Raw genomic sequence first — 24,021 nt, 5'->3', positions numbered from 1 at the left:
GGGAGAGAAAAAGAAAAAGAACAGTAACAGTACCGACAGTTTTTTATTAATGTTGTCAAAGTCCTACCATCGACATTAACACTTGTCCGATTGTCCGGGACAAGTGTAAAATGTGATCGGACAAGTAATAGCTCTAAATCGTTGTCCAACTGGATAAGTGGCTCTTTTTTTTTACCTCGCGAGAAAGCGTCTTCGGTTTTTCCTGCCACACTCTACGTAGCGGACAATCGGAAAACATGATAACACAGAGTTCTCCCTAGACAGTGGAACGACGACGCCGCGCCATCAGTGTTCTGACAGCGCCGTCACACTCTGCCGTGCTCTCAGGTCGTTTTTAAAAATTCAGCCAGGCTGTTTGTGCAGAAGTGGCCGCCCCCCCACCCCCCAGCAGATAGAGAGCCGAGCAGCGCTGCAGCAGAAAAAAACTTCGTCAGTCTTCACATAAAACGAGCTCCTTCTGGATGTATCGCTCCAGAAATTCATTTATAGGCTTTATTTTACTGTCTTCATGTTTCCAAAGTGTGCTCAAATACGGTGTGTGTGTGTGCGTGTGTGTGTGCGTGTGTGTGTGCGTGTGTGTGTGTGTGTGTGTGTGTGTGTGAGAGAGAGAGAGAGAAATACATATATGTGGGATGAGTCACATGTGTCATTGTGAAATGACCACAGTTTAGAAGTTATACAGGGAATGTTGCACATATAATGAGTCAGGCTACAGTTTTTGATTTAGGTTTTATGGTTAACTGGTTATGCTAACCAGTAGCATGCTAACTCATTTGCAGCAATAAAATACCTCTTTTTTTCACCATATATGTATTTTATAACATTTATATGTTTCAGTGTTGTTTTATGGCAACTCAGCACTTTGATAAAGCAATGCCATTTGAAATAATTATTTTTGTTCTTTATTATAAACTGTTTTATTCTTTATTATTTTATATTTCAACAGCCAAGGGACATTTGACAATTTGTTGATTTTCAAGTATTTTAAATTTTCAAATAATCTTCTGTTGTTAAATAAAGTGATGAAGGGGGTGGTGGCCAAGTGGTTAATGCGCTTGGTTTCAGTGCAGAAACCACATTTCTCCATGTTTTGTTAATTGCGTCAGGAAGGGCATCCAGTGTAAAACCTGTGCTAAATCAACATGCAGATCCACCTTGGATTTGCTGTGGCGACCCCGAGTGCAAACAAGGGAGCATATTAAGCAGGGAGCATGTTAAATAGTGATGGAAGGAGAGAAAAATTGTTTCTCTGGCACATTTTTTTTAAATTCCCCACTAATCTGATTAATCGATTAATCGTGTTGAAACCCCATTAGATTAATCGATTACCCAAATAATCGTTTGTTGCAGCCCTAATATATAATCTGCACTTCATTTTGTTGAAAGTGGAGATTAGAACGTCAGCTGCACCATCTTGTTTCAAAGAAGTGCACTCAACCTGGAGACCAAACTCAACTTCCTGATCTTTGGGTTTGTCATGGTCAAGATGGGGAAGCACTGGTAGAGATGGATCAACCGCCTAATATGAAAGTACATTGGACAAAGAGGACAAAATGCCATAAGAGTCGCTTCTATGCCTATAAATGCGCTGGCTAATAGTGATGGTCAATCTTTTCCTAAAACTGTCCCTCAGTGAAGGTCCATGTACTTGTAAGTGTTCTTTGCCTTCACATTAGTCACTGGAACTAGAAACCGTAATCCTACCCTATTGCAGCTGATGCTAGTTATGGTTGTGTTTATGCTTTTCTTTTCTGCCCGCTCCAGTTGATACTGTAACGCATATCATGGCATCATGCCTGTGGGACAAAGTGGGACATTATCAGTAAGGCGGCACTTTTCAGATTTGTGCTCGTAGTGTAGCTTCAATAATCACTAATATTCTTTTTTTTATGTATTCAAGTTCCTGGTGTGCGTGTGTTTATGCCCAGGAAGACCATTGGCAGGGAAATGGTCTTCCTGGACATAGCGAGATACTCCCTTCACTCTAATGCCTTCCAGATCACACGGTGTGTCACGGTTTCATGACATTACAACCAGGGTTGGGTAGGATTACTTTGAAATGTAATCCAAAAGTAATCAGATTACAACTAATCCAAATGTATGTACATACATACATGTAATCCACATGTATTCTTTCAAAGTAATCCTACCCAACCTTGATTACAGCGTAGGCTTGTGCTGCACATCACTGTGAAACCAGCACAGTCTTATGTAAAGTGGAATTGGCTCCACTCACAACAAGGAAATACAAAATACTACAACGGTAACCAGCGCTCTTTAGCATCCATACAGTGCTGCCAAATGGGATTTCAGCCAATCACTTGCAGCCTGTCAGTGATTTGTTGCTGCTGCTGGATTTGTTCTCGTCTGGTTAGTACTACATATCAAACAGGGCCCTTAAACTGGAACCACATCTCGTCTGTTTTGGATTCACCAAAAATGTACAGTACTGTGGCACTATAAGCACAATAACACTCTGCCCTTATTGGTTTATACCAGAGGTATTCACCTCGTTCCAGAAAGGGCCAAAAGGGTGCAGGGTTTGTTTGCAGCCACCCACTCCACCAGGTGATTTAACTGATTAACTGATTCCATCTGCTCAAAGTGATGTTAATCACTTAATGTTAATCATTTGATTCCTTCTTAAGTAATACATTGTGGACTTAAAAATGGAAGGTTGTGCTGTGAGGGTTGAAATGTCAAACATTTGTGAGTGTTTATGGAGACACATTATTGTCAGTTTACACATCCAGAAGGCCATAGCAACATTGGCAGGTTGTTGAACGTGTTTCTATGGTGACCTGATGAACGTAATCGAATGTAAAGAGTAATGAAGGTAAAACGTTATTCAGTGACACCCCCCCGCCACAAACAGCAACATGTTGCATGTTGTGCTGTTGACTCTAATCTTTAAATCAGATGAAACATGAACGTGTTGTAAATTCCAATCATGTTGCAGAATATTCCATCTAAGCAGAGCCAAGAGCTTACTTCTTAAATGTCAACAAAAATCCTACAAGCTGTTTGTCAGGGTTTTTTGTTTTTTTGTTTTGTTTTTTTTTTTCCTGATGTGTGTGTTTTCTGCATGTGAATGTGCTTTTGATTTCTATAATCAGAGATTGCAGATTGGGGGTGGTGGCTGTTACCAGGTCTCGACTAATGTTATTTCTCTGAACTTGGCGTGACTGGGAAGGTCCTGGATGTTGTAGGTCACACTCCAAGCTGCAGGGGGCACTGCCGTCCCTCTTTCTCCCTCTCCCATCCAGGTTATACTCTTTGTTCTGCCTGTTTGTGTGCAGACTTTGTTTTCATTGCACCTGTTGTATGTTTTTGTTGTTGTTGTTGTTGTTTCTTTTATAAGAAACATAAACATTAAAAAAAGCGATAGATGTGAATGTTTGAGAGCTTGTGCAGCACAACTTCCCACCGCTTCCTGAGGTCAATGTTCACTTTTACCTTATCGCTTTTCCTGCCACAACAACATGGAGCACTGGATCCTGCTTTATCAGCTGGAATCACGTAAACCACTCGCACACCAGGCAGGAGTCGCCCTTGCCAGTGGTCCACGTTTAGATTAAACAACCGTACAACCTCTGGTTAATTAGTTTAAACCACTGGTTGGGCCAACTTCTACTTGCAGCTGATTGACTGAGCATGTGTTTGCTGCTCTGAATTTTTGATGTAGTTTATGAAATTAAATGTAAGTGCAGAACAAAGCTGTGCTGTTAAGAAATGGTTCATGGTTTTTGTTTTTGTTTTTTTTTCTTTCGGGGAGGGGGGCTGCTAACTAGACTTGTATTTGTTTGGTTTTATTATAGATAGCTTGGTGTAAATACACAATGTACACAGTGGAGCCAAACTGATTTTTGTGGTCATTATTTGTGTTTTATGTGCTTATGATATTTGTATTATTTAAGATAATCTCAATAATTCTGTGTCTCTTTTGATTACTAGCCTGATTTACTGAACTTCAAGAAAGGCTGGATGGTGAAACTGGATGAGCATGGCCAGGTAACTGACGGAGTGATAACCTGCTTATGTATGTAACAAAAAAACAAAACAAAACATGAGGTCGTCGTTGATGCAGAATCCAACAAAAACGCTTCATGCTGTGTTTGATGATGGTTAAGATGGATTAGCCCCAGCAACTCCTAACAGGATAAACGGATAAGAAAAATGGAACAGTGTTAAAATGTGAAATCTGACTTTACAGAAACCATAGTAGTATTTTTTATTACATCTTTGTTGAAAAAGGTGTAATGACTGAAAACGTGGAAAACCGCTAATACAGTTAGCATCTGGCGTTTCCCCAAAAGCATCCTTGAAGGTCAAACTTGGGTCCAGCTTCAACGGAAAAGATTTAAGACGATCAGCGTTATAATATGGTGAATATGTTGAGGGGGAAACCCGCAGGATTCTTCTTTCCATTTTAACATGTTGTACAGACGTGTGGTTACAGAGCGTTGTTGTTTGTTGTCAGCGTCTTGTCTAACTTGGCGGTTTTTCCATGTACCATTTTGTAGTGGAAGAAATACTGGTTTGTGTTGACGGATCACAGTCTGAGATACTACAAGGATTCAATAGCAGAGGAGGTGACCTCATACTTTCTGTTCATACTGAGCTCATTCTTCTTTTGTTGTGTGATTCATCTTTGCCACATGGCTCCTGTTTGTGTTACCACAGGCCTCGGACCTGGATGGTGAGATTGACTTGTCTACTTGCTACAATGTAACTGAATACCAGGCACAACGCAATTATGGCTTCCAAATACATGTAAGGCTTTGCAGCTGCATTACAGTTCCTTTTCTGCTGTCTAGACTCCGTGTTATTGACACTTCTTCTAATGTTACTTTTTCTGTTTGTTTTCAAACCCTTTTCTCTTATTTGGATTTGTGGCTAATGGTAGCCCTGTTTCTTTCTTAGCAGACAAAATAAACTGAAATGGTTGTCATGTACTTAGGTCATATAATCACACTCTGGTTCCTAGTCATCCATCAGGTGACCACTCAGTTATGAAAATAGGCAGCTAGAAATGTTCAGGGTTGCAGTTCAGGTCGCCAGTCACCCAAGATGAGTACTTGAAGTCTTTAGTATGATGTCTCTTTGGAGAATCCTTGGGATGGACTAGAATGACTTTGTGTCAGATAAGTGGTCACATGGGGAGACTCCAATGAGGCGTATAGTTTGTCTTGTGAGGGAATTCCAGCTACAACACTACAACCATGTGGCTGCTTCCCTGTTCATGATCCAGCATGTAGATGCCGTAGTAACTGGAACACAATCATATCACCGGGCTGTAGTGGATACATGGCTACTTTTGCAAGGTGGGCATGGACTGATGGTCTGCCTGAGTGTCAGTCAGGACCCAGAGCTGTTTTGTAGTGTGGTAGATGCAACCGTGCACAACACCAACATGTGCTCATGGACTTGACTTGTGTTTGTGTGTGTGAGTATTTGCTGTTCATTCAAACACTCAAGCTCTTGCACACATAGTTAGAGGAGTACACACTATTGCAATATGCACTCTTAATGTGTTCTGTAGGAATGTTTGATAATACTTTCAGACAAGGTATGGAATATTGCACATAGGTATTTCACAGAAATGGTAATTGCACAGTCTAAGTATCGACAGAGGGGGAGATGTGGAGCAGACTACAGAGCTTTGGGATAGAAACTGGTCATTAATTTCATGATGTGCACTTTGGATGTGCAGAAGTTCCCTGAAAGAAAAAATGTTCACGAGTGACAGTCAGGAGGATACTAGTCTTTTTGAGATGGAGATACATAAATCATCTAATAACACAAAAAGTTGAAATAGTTGTTTTGCAATTGTCTGTAACTCATTGGCGTTGAAAGTCAAATGTCCGATCACTTCCATACAGTGAACACTTTCACTTAACAGCGCCTTGCAAATATGCTTTATTTCTACAATACTGTTATTCTCCCGGGCATGATCTCCAGACTCCTTTCCTCACAGGAATGTAGCACTTTCAGGAATACAGCAGTTTTACAAATTAAAAAAAAAAAAAAGAAAACTGTGTGTGTACATGTGTTAGCGTTACATGTGGCATGTGGTTGTTTTAATTTCAGTGCATTATGTTAAATGGGTGTTTCTATTTTTCTGCTCACTGGTGTATTTCATGGTGCTTTTAAATGTGTAGACCCAGGAAGGAGTGCATACTCTGTCGGCCATGACAGCTGGTATACGCAGGAACTGGATTCAAGCTGTCATGAAGAACGTCAGACCATCTAATGCCCCCGATGTAGCAAGGTCAGTACCATCACATAAACACTGCTGCATATACAACCCCTGGCAAAAATTATGGAATCACCGGCCTCGGAGGATGTTCATTCAGTTGTTTAATTTTGTAGAAAAAAGCAGATCACAGACATGACACAAAACTAAAGTCATTTCAAATGGCAACTTTCTGGCTTTAAGAAACACTATAAGAAATCAGGGGAAAAAAATTGTGGCAGTCAGTCACGGTTACTTTTTTAGACCAAGCAGAGGGAAAAAAAATATGGATTCACACAATTCTGAGAAAAAAATTATGTAATCAATCAATCAATCAACTTTTTTCTTATATAGCGGCAAATCACAACAAACAGTTGCCCCAAGGCGCTCCATATTGCAAGGCAAGGCCATACAATAATTATGAAAAACCCCAACGACCCCCTATGAGCAAGCACTTGGCAACAGTGGGAAGGAAAAACTCCCTTTTAACAGGAAGAAACCTCCAGCAGAACCAGGCTCAGGGAGGGGCAGTCTTCTGCTGAGACTGGTTGGGGCTGAGGGGAAAAAAACCAGGAAAAAGACATGCCGTGAAGGGGGGCAGAGATCGATCACTAATGATTAAATGCAGAGTGATGCATACGGAGCAAAAAGAGAAAGAAACAGTGCATCATGGGAACCCCCCCACAATCTACGTCTAAAGCAGCATAACCAAGGGATGGTCCAGGGTCACCCGATCCAGCCCTAACTATAAGCCTTAGCGAAAAGGAAAGTTTTAAGCCTAATCTTAAAAGTAGAGAGGGTATCTGTCTCCCTGATCTGAATTGGGAGCTGGTTCCACAGGAGAGGAGCCTGAAAGCTGAAGGCTCTGCCTCCCATTCTACTCTTACAAACCCTAGGAACTACAAGTAAGCCCGCAGTCAGAGAACGAAGCGCTCTAATGGGGTAATATGGTACTACGAGGTCCCTAAGATAAGATGGGACCTGATTATTCAAAACCTTATAAGTAAGAAGAAGAATTTTAAATTCTATTCTAGAATTAACAGGAAGCCAATGAAGAGAGGCCAACACGGGTGAGATATGCTCTCTCCTGCTAGTCCCCGTCAGTACTCTAGCTGCAGCATTCTGAACCAACTGAAGGCTTTTTAGGGAACTTTTAGGACAACCTGATAATAATGAATTACAATAGTCCAGCCTAGAGGAAATAAATGCATGAATTAGTTTTTCAGCATCACTCTGAGACAAGACCTTTCTGATTTTAGAGATATTGCGTAAATGCAAAAAGGCAGTCCTACATATTTGTTTAATATGCGCTTTGAATGACATAACCTGATCAAAAATGACTCCAAGATTTCTCACAGTATTACTACAGATCAGGGAAATGCCATCCAGAGTAACGATCTGGTTAGACACCATGCTTCTAAGATTTGTGGGGCCAAGTACAATAACTTCAGTTTTATCTGAGTTTAAAAGCAGGAAATTAGAGGTCATCCATGTCTTTATGTCTGTAAGACAATCCTGCAGTTTAGCTAATTGGTGTGTATCCTCTGGCTTCATGGATAGATAAAGCTGGGTATTATCTGCGTAACAATGAAAATTTAAGCAATACCGTCTAATAATACTGCCTAAGGGAAGCATGTATAAAGTGAATAAAATTGGTCCTAGCACAGAACCTTGTGGAACTCCATAATTAACTTTAGTCTGTGAAGAAGATTCCCCATTTACATGAACAAACTGTAATCTATTAGACAAATATGATTCAAACCACCGCAGCGCAGTGCCTTTAATACCTATGGCATGCTCTAACCTCTGTAATAAAATTTTATGGTCAACAGTATCAAAAGCAGCACTGAGGTCCAACAGAACAAGCACAGAGATAATTCCACTGTCCGAAGCCATAAGAAGATCATTTGTAACCTTCACTAATGCTGTTTCTGTACTATGATGAATTCTAAAACCTGACTGAAACTCTACAAATAGACCATTCCTCTGCAGGTGATCAGTTAGCTGTTTTACAACTACCCTCTCAAGAATCTTTGAGAGAAAAGGAAGGTTGGAAATTGGCCTATAATTAGCTAAGATAGCTGGGTCAAGTGATGGCTTTTTAAGTAATGGTTTAATTACTGCCACCTTAAAGGCCTGTGGTACATAACCAACTAACAAAGATAGATTGATCATATTTAAGATTGAAGCATTAAATAATGGTAGGACTTCCTTGAGCAGCCTGGCAGGAATGGGGTCCAATAAACATGCCGATGGTTTGGACGAAGCAACCAATGAAAATAACTCAGACAGAACAACCGGAGAGAGAGTCTAACCAAATACCGGCATCACTGAAAGCAGCCAAAGATAACGATACATCTTTGGGATGGTTATGAGTAATTTTTTCTCTAATAGTCAAAATTTTGTTAGCAAAGAAAGTCATGAAGTCATTACTAGTTAAAGTTAATGGAATACTCAGCTCAATAGAGCTCTGACTCTTTGTCAGCCTAGCTACAGTGCTGAAAAGAAACCTGAGGTTATACTTATTTTCTTCAATTAGTGATGAGTAGAAAGATGTCCTAGCTTTACGGAGGGCTTTTTTTATAGAGCAACAAACTCTTTTTCCAGGCTAAGTGAAGATCTTCTAAATTAGTGAGACGCCATTTCCTCTCCAACTTACGGGTTATCTGCTTTAAGCTACGAGTTTGTGAGTTATACCACGGAGTCAGACACTTCTGATTTAAAGCTCTCTTTTTCAGAGGAGCTACAGCATCCAAAGTTGTCTTCAATGAGGATGTAAAACTATTGACGAGATACTCTATCTCACTTACAGAGTTTAGGTAGCTACTCTGCACTGTGTTGGTATATGACATTAGAGAACATAACGAAGGAATCATATCCTTAAACCTAGTTACAGCGCTTTCTGAAAGACTTCTAGTGTAATGAAACTTATTCCCCACTGCAGGGTAGTCCATCAGGGTAAATGTAAATGTTATTAAAAAATGATCAGACAGAAGGGAGTTTTCAGGGAATACTGTTAAGTCTTCTATTTCCATACCATAAGTCAGAACAAGATCTAAGATATGATTAAAGTGGTGGGTGGACTCATTTACTTTTTGAGCAAAGCTGATAGAGTCTAATAATAGATTAAATGCAGTGTTGAGGCTGTCATTCTCAGCATCTGTGTGGATATTAAAATCGCCCACTATAATTATCTTATCTGAGCTAAGCACTAAGTCAGACAAAAGGTCTGAAAATTCACAGAGAAACTCACAGTAACGACCAGGTGGACGATAGATAATAACAAATAAAACTGGTTTTTGGGACTTCCAATTTGGATGGACAAGACTAAGAGTCAAGCTTTCAAATGAATTAAAGCTCTGTCTAGGTTTTTGATTAATTAATAAGCTGGAATGGAAGATTGCTGCTAATCCTCCGCCACGGCCCGTGCTACGAGCATTCTGACAGTTAGTGTGACTCGGGGGTGTTGACTCATTTAAACTAACATATTCATCCTGCTGTAACCAGGTTTCTGTTAGGCAGAATAAATCAATACGTTGATCAATTATTATATCATTTACCAACAGGGACTTAGAAGAGAGAGACCTAATGTTTAATAGACCACATTTAACTGTTTTAGTCTGTGGTGCAATTGAAGGTGCTATATTATTTTTTCTTTTTGAATTTTTATGCTTAAATAGATTTTTGCTGGTTATTGGTGGTCTGGGAGCAGGCACCGTCTCTACGGGGATAGGGTAATAAGGGGATGGCAGGGGGAGAGAAGCTGCAGAGAGGTGTATAAGACCACAGCTCTGCCTCCTGGTCCCAACGCTGGACAGTCACAGTTTGGAGGATCCAAGAAAATTGGCCAGATTTCTAGAAATGAGAGCTGCTCCATCTAAAGTGGGATGGATGCCGTCTCTCCTAACAAGACCAGGTTTTCCCCAGAAGCTTTGCCAATTATCAATGAAGCCCACCTCATTTTTTGGACACCACTCAGACAGCCAGCAATTCAAGGAGAACATGCGGCTAAACATGTCACTCCCGGTCTGATTGGGGAGGGGCCCAGAGAAAACAACAGAGTCCGACATTGTTTTTGCAAAGTTACACACCGATTTAATGTTAATTTTAGTGACCTCCGATTGGCGTAACCGAGTGTCATTACTGCCGACGTGAATTACAATCTTACCAAATTTACGCTTAGCCTTAGCCAGCAATTTCAAATGTCCTTCGATGTCGCCTGCTCTGGCCCCCAGAAGACAATTGACAATGGTTGCTGGTGTCGCTAACTTCACATTTCTCAAAACAGAGTCGCCAATAACCAGAGTTTGATCCTCGGCGAGTGTATCGTCGAGTGGGGAAAAACGGTTAGAGATGTGAACGGGTTGACGGTGTACACGGGGCTTCTGTTTAGGGCTACGCTTCCTCCTCACAGTCACCCAGTCAGCCTGCTTTCCCGACTGCCCGGGATCTGCCAGGGGGGAACTAGCGGCAGCTAAGCTACCTTGGTCCGCACCGACTACAGGGGCCTGGCTAGCTGTAGAATTTTCCACGGTGCGGAGCCGAGTCTCCAATTCGCCCAGCCTGGCCTCCAAAGCTACGAATAAGCTGCACTTATTACAAGTACCGTTACTGCTAAAGGAGGCCGAGGAATAACTAAACATTTCACACCCAGAGCAGAAAAGTGCGGGAGAGACAGGAGAAGCCGCCATGCTAAGTCGGCTAAGAGCTAGTAGCTACGCTAACCTAGCGGATTCCTAAAAACACACAAAGTGAATAATGTGTAAATAATTTAAAGGTGATTCAGCAGAAGGAGTGCCCCAATCAAGGCACCAAACAGGCCATGAAGCAGCACAGGCAACGCACGACAACAGCGAACGCACGACAACGGTGCTAAAATAAAATAAAAATCAACTAAACACGCTGTGGAGCAGCACAGATAACGCACGACAACAGTGCTAAAAGAGAAAAAAAATAAAAAAATTTAAAAAAAATAAATAAAAACGAAAGCGTTAGCAAGCTAGTTAGCTTGCCAACGCTGATGAAAGTTAGCTGATAAAAGTGCTCCGTCGCGATGTTTTGACCGTTAGAGGTCTTCCTTAGGCGTTGGAGCACAGTAAAAAAGTAAAAAAAAAAGTAAAAAGGTAAAGAAGTAAAAAAGTCTTGAAAAAGACTGTTAAGTCCAAAGCAGCAGGTAGCAGTCTCTGTGTAAACAGTCCCAACAGAGAGCCAAAATTCTGATGCCAACACGTAAACCAACACGTATCTCTGTGTGCACAGGTGTGCCTTAGACTCTATCCTGTTAACCAACAGGATAGAGTCTAACCACCTGTTAGTTAACCACCTGTAATCATGAAAAACAAAAGAACCCTCCCCATCTCATTGGAATGGCACCAAACAAAAGTTCCAGCATCATCACCTTGACCAATGCAGATTCGAGATTCATCACTGAATATGACTTTCATCCACAGTCCACAATTGCTTTTCCTTAGCCCATTGTAACCTTGTTTTTTTCTGTTTAGGTGTTAATGATGGCTTTCGTTTAGCTTTTCTGTATGTAAATCCCATTTCCTTTAGGCGGTTTCTTACAGTTCGGTCACAGACGTTGACTCCAGTTTCCTCCCATTCGTTCCTTATTTGTTTTGTTGTGCATTTTCGATTTTTGAGACATATTGCTTTAAGTTTTCTGTCTTGACGCTTTGATGTCTTCCTTGGTCTACCAGTATGTTTGCCTTTAACAACCTTCCCATGTTGTTTGTATTTGGTCCAGAGTGTAGACACAGCTGACTGTGAACAACCAACATCTTTTGCAACATTGCGTGATGATTTACCCTCTTTTAAGCATTTGATAATCCTCTCCTTTGTTTCAATTGACATCTCTCGTGTTGGAGCCATGATTCATGTCAGTCCACTTGGTGCAACAGCTCTCCAAGGTGTGATCACTCCTTTTAGATGCAGACTAACGAGCAGATCTGATTTGATGCAGGTGTTAGTTTTGGGGATGAAAATTTACAGGGTGATTCCATAATTTATTCCTCAGAATTGAGTGAGTCCATATTTTTTCCCATCTGCTTGGTCTAAAAAGTAACCGTTACTGACTGCCACAATTATTTTTCCTGATTTCTTATAGTGTTTCTTAAAGCCAGAAAGTTGCCATTTGAAATGACTTTAGTTTTGTGTCATGTCTGTGATCTGCTTTTTTTTTCTACAAAATTAAACAACTGAATGAACATCCTCCGAGGCCGGTGATTCCATAATTATTGCCAGAGGTTGTATTAAATGTCCATGTAGTGTTGTCTAATTTAGCATTGAGGGAACATCATTTTGAAGATTCATCATGGGAGCTTGAAAAAAGCTACAACTTTCTTTTTTTTTTTTTTTTTTTAACTGCCTTTCAGCTCGACTGAGGATCACAGCTCCTTCTCATCTTTGGAGGGCCTCGTTAGGCCAGATGTCACCCAGGACTCCCCTTCATCCGAAACTTCCTCTGTGGAGAGAGATTCCATTCATGGAATCCCAAAGAGCCGAGCACGTGAACGTAGAAGAGAAGGCCGCTCTAAGACATTTGACTGGGCAGAGTTCAGGCCAATTGCTCAGGCCTTGGCTCAACAGCGAGCACAGGAGGCAGAGAGTCTTCAGGTTGATTTGGGGGAGCTGGAGCGCAGTCGGAGAAGAGAGGAGAGGCGGAAGAGGTACGAGACTGTGACTAGCTCATCTGTAGAAAATGCACCCATTTCTGAAGCTGGAAGGATATGCGCTGAGAGCGAAGCTGGAGTCGGACACGTTGGACCAGATTCAGTAGGACCCTCGTCTTTGGAGAAGCAACAGAGGGTGGAGGAAGCAATTGAACAGCACTGGCGACAGGTGGAGAAGACGCCTATAAGGGAGGAGAGGAGGGTGCCTCTGCCAACAACACTGCACTCCAGAGACACGGCAGAGCTGGAAAAACTGCTGGAAAATTACAAGCAAGGGGTATGTTGAGCCGTTCACTGACCGTCTCAAACAAGCTGTTTGAGGCATCCTTAAAATGCGACGACTCATAGATGTTATCGATAAATTTGTTGGCATTATTGTTGGTCCCAACCCTTTCTACTAGGGCAGCTACGACCACTACCTTTGCACCCCCCCCCCAGGACTAAACCAAACCAGCTGTTTTAGGTTCCTTAGATGACTGCAAAACACAATCAGGATGTTCCCAAAAAATAAATTTGCCCTCAAGTCAGTTATCCAAGATGGCTGCCAAATAGGGTTTTCTTCACTAAAACACCTTTACACAACATATAAACAACTTAAAAATAACAGATTCAATGGGAAGACCATTGCAGGTCACAGCAAACTCATTTGTGTCTAAACTAAATTCATTCATGGGTTTAAGATTCAAAATGGCGTCCAGAATCGCCGCCAGTAGACTCTTACCATTAAAATGGTAAAAACTGCCTGAGTGGCTGGTCCGGAGAGAGCTGTCCAGCGGGGAAACGTTGTGGTTGACCGGTGAGGCAACTAAAAGTAGTCGGCTATAAGCAGGTGGCGTGCTAGCAGCTTAGCATAAGTAACAGGACCGAGCTTATTAACCATTATGGGGCCAAAAAAGAGTGGCACAGAGACATCAGAGTCAAACATAAGATCAGTCCCTTTAAGCATAAGTCCAACCATTGAAAAGGAGCTAGAGGACATTAAGAAGTCTCTGAACTTTATAACACTGGACATGCAAAACATATCGAACCAACAAAAAACAATTATAGACTTAATGGCCCACGTGAATGAACTGAAACAGCAAAATATGGAGAAAGACGTGAAGATTAAAACTCTTGAAAATAGAGTATCAGAGCTTGAACAATATTCCAGGATAAACGATCTTATGGTTACAGGCCTTGACATCAAACCAAGAACTTATGCAAGAGCAGTAACCAACGAAGAGGAGCCTACTGACAAAGACCTGGAATCAATGGAGCAGCAGGTGGTCACCTTCTTTGCTACCAAAGGAATTACAATGAACACGCAGGATATAGAGGCATGTCATCTGTTGCCCCGAAAAGACAAGCAACAAAAATCAGCAATAATAGTAAGGTTTGTTAATAGGAAACATAAGTTAACCATATTAAAGCAGGGAAAGAAACTTAAAGGCACCAAGGTATACATAAACGATCATCTGACCAAAAAAAATGCAGATATAGCTAGAAAAGCCCGTCTACTAAAGAAACAAAACAAAATCCAAGGAACATGGACCTCTAACTGCAGAGTTTACATAAAACTATTAGGTACACCAGAAGAAGCTAAGGTACTATGCATCAAAGAAGAACATGAACTGAACAAATACAATTGAAAAATGAAATATAAATAAAAAATCTAGATAGTTTTACCTTCAATTCAAAATGACAAATTAAACATTAACAATTCCCTGCCTATAGAGGACAATGAAAGTACAAAACCAAGAAATGCAATTTAAAACTTTTGAATGTAGTGAATCTAAAATGCAACATGTTATAGATGAAGTTGACCCGGATATAAACTTTTATAATGACATAAATGATGACTGCATGTATTATCAAGACCAGCAAATACCAACTCAGAATAAACCTAATGAGATGTTGTCAATTGTCCACTTCAATAGTCGCAGCCTTCATGCAAATTTTGAAAAGATAAAAGATTACTTGAACCAATTGGGTACTTTGTTTAATGTATTAGCAATTTCAGAAACTTGGATAAAAAATGATGAAACAAACAACTTTATGTTAGAAGATTATGAGATGTTTGCACAGAGCAGAAACAAAAAAAATGGAGGTGGTGTGGCATTATATGTGGATAAAAACTTACATGCAAAACAGATTGACAACATGACATTGGCTATTGATGATATTATGGAGTGTATAACAATTGAATTGATAATGGAAAACAGAAAAAATATATTGATTACGTGTGTTTACAGATCTCCTGGATCAAGTATTGAAATGTTTACGGAACTAATGCATAACTTGTATACGAAAATGGAACATACAGATGTTTTTATATGTGGGGATTTTAACATAGATTTATTAAAAGTGAGTACACATAAGCCTACGGAAAATTTTATAGACACTATGTATAGCTTGTCATTCCATCCAAAAATAACTAAACCAACCAGAATCACTGCACAGAGTTCATCACTAATTGATAATATTTTCACTAACATAATAAACAATGACATTTCCAGTGGCATATTAATAAACGATATAAGTGACCACTTACCAGTATTTTTAACTATGAAAATAAGTTATAACTATAGGAAAGCCAAGAAAAATATTAAGATTACTAATTTCATAAGAGTAAAAACAAATGAATCAATAATGATATTCAAACAAAGTCTATTAAAACAAGACTGGAACTGAGATGAAACTGAGGTTAACTCGGCTTATAACACTTTTTTTAATAAATTTTTGACTCTCTATGATCAATGTTGCCCTGTGAAATCAATCCAAATCAAACAACAAGCTAAAACCAACCCATGGATGACAAGCAGTTTAATTAATGCCTGTAAAAAGAAAAACTGGCTATACAGGGTATTTATTAAAGAAAGAACAATCGAAACAGAAAATAAATATAAAATATATAAAAATAAGTTGACGTGTATTAAGAAATTGTAAAAAGATGTATTATAAAACACAACTAGAACAAAACAAGGGAAATATTAAAGGTCTCTGGAATGTAATAAATAGTGTCATCAGGAAAAAGGAGAACTGTAGTACCTTGCTGGACTATTTCATTGACAGTGATAAAAAGATCTATAACAACGAAGAGCTAGTAAATGCATTTAATCATTATTTTGTCAATATAGGGCCAGAATTGGCAGCTGAAATAAAAATGCCATATTCAGCCTCAGAAATAGGTACTGAACAAGTAAACTCAAATTCATTCTTTCTATCAGCAACAGACGAAATGGAAATAATAAACACTGTTAATGAATTGAAGGCAAAAAAAATCAGTAGATTGCAATAAGTTGGACACTACAATAATTAAACAAGTCATTAATGAAATTGCAAACCTCTAAGTCATATCTATAACTTATCTTTTATTAATGGAGAGTTTCCAAGTCAAATGAAGATTGCCAAAATTACACCTATATATAAAAGTGGAGATAAGTATCTATTCTCAAATTATAGACCTATATCTGTGTTATCTCAATTCTCAAAAATTTTAGAAAAAGTATATACAGTTCGGTTAGATCAATACTTTGAAAAGTTCAAGATATTAAATGATAGCCAGTATGGTTTCAGAAAAAATAGATCAACAACTTTAGCTTTAATTGATTTAGTGGAAGAAATAACAAATAATATTGATAAAAAGAAACATACAATGGCGATCTTCATTGACTTAAAAAAGGCGTTTGATACTATTAACCACAACATATTATTACGTAAATTGGAAAAAATTGGCATAAGGGGTATTGCACTAAATTGGCTCCAATCTTATTTAAACAACAGGCAACAATATGTACAAATAGGAGAATATAAATCTTTGTTTAAACAGATACATTGTGGAGTTCCACATGGGTCCGTTTTAGGACCTAAAGTTTTTTTAATTTATATTAATGACTTGCAATTCATCTCTGAAAAACTGAAATTTATCCTCTTTGCTGATGACACAACGATAGTATGTTCTGGGGAAAACCCGGAACAACTTGTGATCGAAATGCAAATAGAAATTATTAAATTAAAAAATTGGTTTGATAGTAATAAATTGTCACTTAATATTTCAAAGACAAAATTAATGCTCTTTGGAAACCGAGAAATGAAAACAAAAGTAAATCTTAAAATTGACATGGTTCCTATTGAAAGGGTTAACCAACATAGATTTTTAGGAATAATAATTGATCACAGGATGTGCTGGAAACCCCACATTGCTAGCATACAATCCAAAATGGCCAGAAGTATTTCCATAATGGGGAAAGCCAAACATTTCTTAGATCAGGAGTCCTTATATATTATTTATTGCACATTAATATTACCATATATTAGCTATGGCATTGAGGTATGGGGTAATACATAAAGTAATGTAGACACACTTTTTAAGTTACAGAAAAGGGCAATAAGAATCATCCATAATGTAGGCTTCAGAGATCATACGAGTACACTGTTTTTACAATCCAAAATACTAAAATTTAGAGATCTTGCAGAATTTAAAACTTTACAAATTATTTTTAAAGTGAAACAAAACCTACTATCAGATAACCTCCAAAAATTGTTTAGTGAAAGAGAGGGAGATTACAATCTAAGAAGGAAATATAATTTAAAAAAACAGTATGCTCGTACAACAATGAAACAAATGTGCCTTACGAGACATGGGGTGGATTTATGGAATAATCTAACTGAGGACATCAAAGTATGTACTACAGTACATCAATTCAAAAGAAATTTAAAACTCAAAATATTAAAAAAAATATGAAATTAAATAACATAATTCTTAGTATACATACAGGTGTGCATGTTTGTGGATCTAAACTGTTATATTATTTGGCCATGACGAACGTATGGGAAATATGAATGCACACGAGTTGCCCATGATACATGTGTGTGGGGAAAAAAAATAAATTAATATATCATCAAGTTTAATCGAATATAGGTAAATGTGCGTGCATGCATGCATGGGCTGGGTGCCCGTGCGTGCATGCATGCATGGGCTGGGTGCCCGTGCGTGCATGCATGTGGGTTAAAAGTATTATACTGTCAAATCTCATTGAATCTAGTGTGTGTATTGGTGTATGCAAGGGTATTTGTGTATAGAGGTAGTGTATTTTTGTAAATACATGTTGATATGTATAATGCAAGGTGTGTGTTTATATAGGTATATATGATCTCAAAATTTTTTATTTATTCTTGTCCGCATAGTCGAAAATAAAACATGTGAAAGGGGGTAGAAAATATAAGTTTTACTTCATTCTACTCCCTTTGAGTAATGTACGGATTTTCAAAGATGAATGTGCGCAATGTATAAATGTTTTTAACTTGCTCAATAAAGTATTCATCATCAAAATACATAGTAGGAACAAACAAAAGACTAAATAATGACAGAAATCATTGGTGTTTTAGTGAGAAAAAAGCATGGTGGCCATCTTGGATAACTGGCTTGAGGCCAGTTTTTTGCGAACATCCTGATTGTGTTTTGGGGTCATGTAAGGAACCTAAAAAAGTTGATTTGTTTTAGTGATAGTGATAGTAGCTCCCCTAGTATTCGTTTCACATAACATGCCTACAAACCACATCTACTGTCCATCTGTCTTTTCTCTGTCTTATGTGAAGCAAGGTACTTACAAAAGTGCTGCATCAGCCAGCTCGTCCTCAGCAAGCCCAAAGCATTCCTCAACAAGCGGGGGAGTGTTGGAAAACCTTTTTAGTTTTCTGGGGCTACCTCCCAGTTGGACCTGCCCAGAAGACTGTTGGTAGACATCCTAATCACATGCCAGAAACACCTTTATGGACTCGTTGACAAAGCAAATTTAGTTTTAAGCTAGATGTATTTGTTGCACACCCCACAAATGTATTCAAAGGTTATAGGAATCACTCTCACCCTGTCTAGATGTCTTGTAAGTGCAGCTAAACTGGTTGGTGGATTCCAGTCAAACATCTGTGTTAGTCCATCATATGAAGAGGTGCATGAAATCTTAAAAAAAAAAAAAAAAGCCGTCTTTGTTTTAAACACATTTGTTGATTACACGTATAAACCTGTTAGGCTCTTCAGTACAGACGTTGACCAGTTATGCAAGCAGCTCATGTGACTGAACGAGGTTATTGTTTCACTCACATTTCTATGGTTTTTCAGGTTTTGTCGTACTGTGTGGTTGGCCATAATATATATTTTAGAATTGATTGTTGGATTTTCCCACTGTTTAGTGAAGTTGTAGTGATGAATGTGTTATTACTCGACAACCATTTTGACAATCGGTTAATCATAGTACGTCTTAACATCCAAATTGTCTGATTTCAACATCTTAAATGTGAACACATTCTGGTTTCTTTACTTCTACCTGGCAGTAAACGATCTGTAGATTATGAATGAAATGAGACATTTGAATGCATCATTTTGGGCAATGGAAAACACTGACATTTGTCGCCAATTTTGTACAGCCCTGACAACTAATCAGTGAAATGATCCTGAAAATAATCATTAGTTGAAGCCCTCCTGTTGAGTCAGGAAGCAGGCAGCATGGCCGTCGCCTTTGGTGTAACGGTGAACATGTTTTCGTACCGTCGTTGCCACCACCTCAAACCGTGCTTTGTTGTTGCTCCTCCAGATAGAGGACCTGAAGTCGCAGTTGGAGAGCTGTCACCAGCAGCTCATCAACTCCAACAAGCACAAGCAGGAGCTGGAGCTCCAGCTGAGAACAACTCTGGAGAGAGAGCTGGACATCTGCACAGGTTACATCTCTCCGGTGAGTTGCTGCGTCACACTCGACGTTTACTTAGATAATATGGTGTTCTGTCTCGTGGGAGCTTTCATGTTTATCGGGCCATATTTTCTGCTCTGTTTTATAACATCCTTTGCATGTTGTCTTCTTATGTAAGAAGCCATCAGACAGACACTGAAGAGACGTTAACGGGTGCATGACGTTCGTTGCATGAGGAAAAACAATTAGACCTTATTAATACTCTGGCTTCTACTAGTTAATCTCTTCTTTCTGACTCATACGTCTGTACTTTAACATGAACTCAAGCCGTTATTTCTGTTGACATAATTATGGGATAAGCAACTCCAGTTGTGTGTCTATTAAAGTTAATTAGACTATTATTTAGCTCTAATTGCTGGGGAGGGGGGCAGTGAAATGTTGTTTGGGTCATAATTAAAGGTTTCATTTTAGTTATATGAATACGTTGTTATTAAAATCACAGAAATATCATGAAATGATCAGTAATTGTAAATGTGACCGGCGTCGCTAACGGTAAGTGCAGCTCAGATTACTTTTTTTTTTTTTTTTTTTTTTTAAATGGCAGCCGAAGATTTTAGAGTAGAATATTAATGCGTTTTTCTTAAGGCTGCGCCGTTCCCTATTTAGAATGTTCTTACATGAAGGGTGATTGAGACGTTTTGAGCCTGACCCATAAAAGATAGGGTGTGGTTCTCCATCTTTTGCATTTTGGAAAACCAACATTTCTCGAGAATGTGTGAAGTTTTGGCTCACGGGGTGCAGTGTTGAGAAATGTTGGTTTCCCAGAATGCAAAAGATGGAGAACCACACCCTTCTTTTTCTGGGTCAGGCTCAAAACTTCTCAGTCGCTCCTTTTCTGAATTTTGTTCATACATCATTATTTTAGTCAGGTTTCATTTTCTATAATATGTCTTCAGCTGGTTTTCAGCTTCCTTGTGTATTATTGTACATATATAGCACTCAGGATAAATGGGGTAAAATTATTTTTTTAAATCAGCTTCAGATATGCAGTTAGGTCCATAAGTATTTGGACAGTGACATTTTTGGAACGTTGCCTCTGTGCACAACTACATTGGAGTGGAAGTGAAACAAGATGGATTTGTAGAGCAGAATATTAACAAAATATTACATTAACCGTTCAGTAATTAGTCATTTTTTGTAGAGTTTCTCCATTTTCATAGTATTATTAATCACCTGTTTCTAGTGGTTGAGGGGGAAAAGTTCTGTCTCTTTAAATATCATTTTTTTATCTTTGGCATTCTTTTAGTGTCCTTCATATTTACTGACACAGCTTGTTGAAATGTTTGACTTGTGGTATATGAATAATAACTCCTTGGCTTGTTTTCTAGTTGTTTGCATGGAAGTTGGATTCTCATCTATTAACTGCTATTTAAACCATCCATTTAATTATTTTAACAGTTATTGTAGCGGAACAATTTCTGTTGGATGACCTCCTGCAGTTATGTGTTGGCGTGTGGATGGCTTTGCCAGAGAAGATCATTTTATTTATTTGGTTACATTGTGATTGTTTGATTATAAGTGCAGTGCAATGTAGGTTTCAGTGATTTACATTAAACATTGATAATATTTTGCAGATTAGACTTTAATTGGAATTATACAATTCCATATCTCTGCTCGGAAAAGATTTACTTTGGTGCAAGACATGAGCTTGGACCAGATACCTTCAAAACTGTGTCTTAGGACCTGGTATGCCTTCCATCCTTTAGTGAACCATCCAGCTGGAACTAATATTGCATTACTTACTAATTAAAATAACTTTTAAGCAGTTAATATGCATGCTCTGTTCTGATTAACTAACCATGGCTGTTGGACAGCTCCCCCGTTTTGACACCATGAGGGCTTTGGGGATTTTGTTGTTTTGAATCACAGCTTTTATTGACATCATGTTTATCGTGTGAAGTTATTAACTGTATTGTCACATAAAGAGAAATTGGGATGTAGATGATGATGATGATGAAGAAAATTATTAGCAAGCTTGTTTCTCCCCTGTTGTGTGTTAACCAACTCTCTGGTCCCCTTTTCCAAGCTGGAGCACCCTTCGGTTCTGGAGGCTGATCGGACGCCCCAGATGAAGAGGCCAGAACTGGTTAGTTCTCAAGCACAGAGCTTAACAAAGAAGTACCAGGAGACCAAAGAGCTCCTGAAGCTGCAAGAGCTAAAAAAGCGCAGTATGCAGGCACAGCTTGGCCTCTCTCTTTCTCACCTGTCCATCAAGGAACCTTGCTTTTCAGAACCTGTAAACACAGCTCTTCTGGAAGGCCCTTCCCCAGAAACTGTCCAAAAATCATTTAGCGTCTTCCTCCAGGATAGCACAGAAGCAATTCAGGAGCTGGAGATCTTGATTCCTGATAAGCCTCTTTGTCTTAAGGAGTTGGTGACTCTGTTGCGATCACACAGTTGTAACCAAGACACAGCTGAACATCAGTTTCAGAAGCTTTTGGAGACCTGGAAATGTCAACAGGAGACAGAACATGAAACTATGAAAAAGACTTTGGCCAGGGCAGGAGAAAGCATCCGTGAATATGAAACCCGTCTTCTGACCATGGAGGATATGTTTGAGAAGGTTCGGAAGCAAAATTTTGGAAACCTGAAAAGTAGTTGTGGTGCCCACTCAAAAACTGATAACTATTCCGAGGCAAATGAGGCGACTGTTGGACTGCTTTCTCAGAGACTTGAACTTTTCACGAGTGAAAATGAGGCATTGAAACAGCGCTGTCAGGAGATGATGAACCAGCTGACCGAGGCCGACAGAGAAATTGACAGGCTGAAAGCTGAACTGACTGAGCAGCAGGATGACAAACATCATCTCATCATGGAGGAGATGGAAAGATTGAAAGCTGAGCTGTCTGAGACCCAAGCTCATGCTATAGACAGGGAGTATTATGAGAGAGAGCTGAATGACAAATCTTTGAGGCTTCATGAAGCTTTAGTTGCGTTGGAAGAGCTTGGAAAGACCCTTAAAGAAACCGAGAAGAAGCTGCAGTTGAAAGAAGCTACCCTGAAAGGTCTGGGATTCCAGGAACCTTGTTTGGGTGATCAGTTAGTACTGGAGAAGGAACAACTTAAAGGACTACTTAAAGACTCACAGACTAAGTTAACTGAGAAAGAGGTAAACCTCCAGGCTGCAGAGCAGCGCTGCATCAAACTTGAATCCAGCAACAGTAAATTAATCGATCACATCCACAAATCTGAACAAGCCAGTCGTCAAAAACTAACCGAGTTAGAAAATGAAGTTCGGATGCTGAGAGAGAAGTTGGAGTTGAAGGCAGGTAGCGCTGAAAAGACGGTGGATGTTAGTGAGTGCAGTCAGTCGGGCGAGGAGCAGGAGGCCAGTGAGCGACTCATGAAGCACGTAGCTGAAGAGGTTGAAAAGATGGCTGATGCAATTAATCTGGTGTTAGAAATGTTGGCCAGGGTAGGTGATAGCGTAGAGAAAATGCCTAGTGATTTAAAAAGCACTTTATTTGTCTCCGATTATGATTGTTCAGGGAAAGAGGAGCTGATCAGTGTAGCTCAGAAAGACATGGGTTTGGTATTGGAGGCAGAGTTCTGGAGTCGATTGTTGGGTGCCACTGAAGTAAACCCGGACGAAAAGGGGGAAAGTTGCGAAAGGGGTGTCACTCAGTGTATGATGGCGCAGATTAAGCTTTTGATTGGGAGGATTTCTCCTCAAGCGAGTTCTGATGTCAAGAGGGAGACAGAGACAGATTTTGTATCCATGTACAGCTGGCTTGATAACAAAACAAATGCCCTCATTCTGAAGGAATTAAAGGGAACATTGGAAGCAAAGGCAGAGATTTTCAAGCAGATTGTCTCTAATGTGGCTTTGGCCAAAGATGATAAGCTTCTGTCTTTACTTCTAGCAGGTTTTGGTGTCGGCAGTGATGGTAAACGGTCCTCTGAATACCTGCTCGATGCCCTCAAAGAGGCTTGTATGTATTATGTGATCATTAGGTTGCGGTTTCAACATGCGGAGGAGATGATGAAAAAGCAGGCAGAAATTCAGACGTACGGCTTGGAGTGTGCGAACTGTTGTAAATTGAAAGAGGTTAACAGAGATCTTCAGTTTGAGATAGCAGGACTTCAGAGTCGGCTGTCTGAGGAGTCTTTGCAAACTACCGCAGGGCCTCAGGCTTTGATTCAGACTGAAGTAGAGCTCATAGATTCACTGAACAAAACCACTGAGCTTCAAGACACGATAGCTCAACATAAGAAGGAACCTCTGGAGGTCAAAGATGTCTACGAGCAAGAAGTAGACAAGCTGAGGCAGCAGATTGCTCAGGCCAGCGAGGCATTGCGTCTTTGTTCAGAAGAAAATGTAAAAGAGATCAGTTCACTCACGAACTGCATGGAGAGTCTGAAGAAGCAGCATGAGATGGAAAGGACTAAA

General features: G+C 39.5%; 1 protein-coding gene across 3 annotated transcripts in view; it reads left to right on the top strand.

Moving 5' to 3' along the window:
* The window catches only part of mprip (myosin phosphatase Rho interacting protein), a 67,973-nt gene that overhangs the window by 32,145 nt on the left and 11,807 nt on the right, over positions 1–24,021 (top strand). For 2 of the 3 annotated variants that reach the window (XM_034193250.1, XM_034193249.1), the window contains exons 10-16: positions 3,955–4,011; positions 4,524–4,592; positions 4,684–4,773; positions 6,162–6,271; positions 12,613–13,186; positions 19,479–19,616; positions 21,658–21,717. In XM_034193250.1, coding sequence (XP_034049141.1) covers positions 3,955–4,011; positions 4,524–4,592; positions 4,684–4,773; positions 6,162–6,271; positions 12,613–13,186; positions 19,479–19,616; positions 21,658–21,717 — 1,098 coding nt within the window. The remainder of the gene's footprint in view (positions 1–3,954; positions 4,012–4,523; positions 4,593–4,683; positions 4,774–6,161; positions 6,272–12,612; positions 13,187–19,478; positions 19,617–21,657; positions 21,718–24,021) is intronic. The other variant, XM_034193251.1, reaches the window with a different exon arrangement.

Source organism: Thalassophryne amazonica, chromosome 18 (genome assembly GCF_902500255.1).
Source record: "Thalassophryne amazonica chromosome 18, fThaAma1.1, whole genome shotgun sequence".
Classification (NCBI taxonomy): domain Eukaryota; kingdom Metazoa; phylum Chordata; class Actinopteri; order Batrachoidiformes; family Batrachoididae; genus Thalassophryne; species Thalassophryne amazonica.
This window is presented reverse-complemented; position numbering and strand designations above follow the sequence as displayed.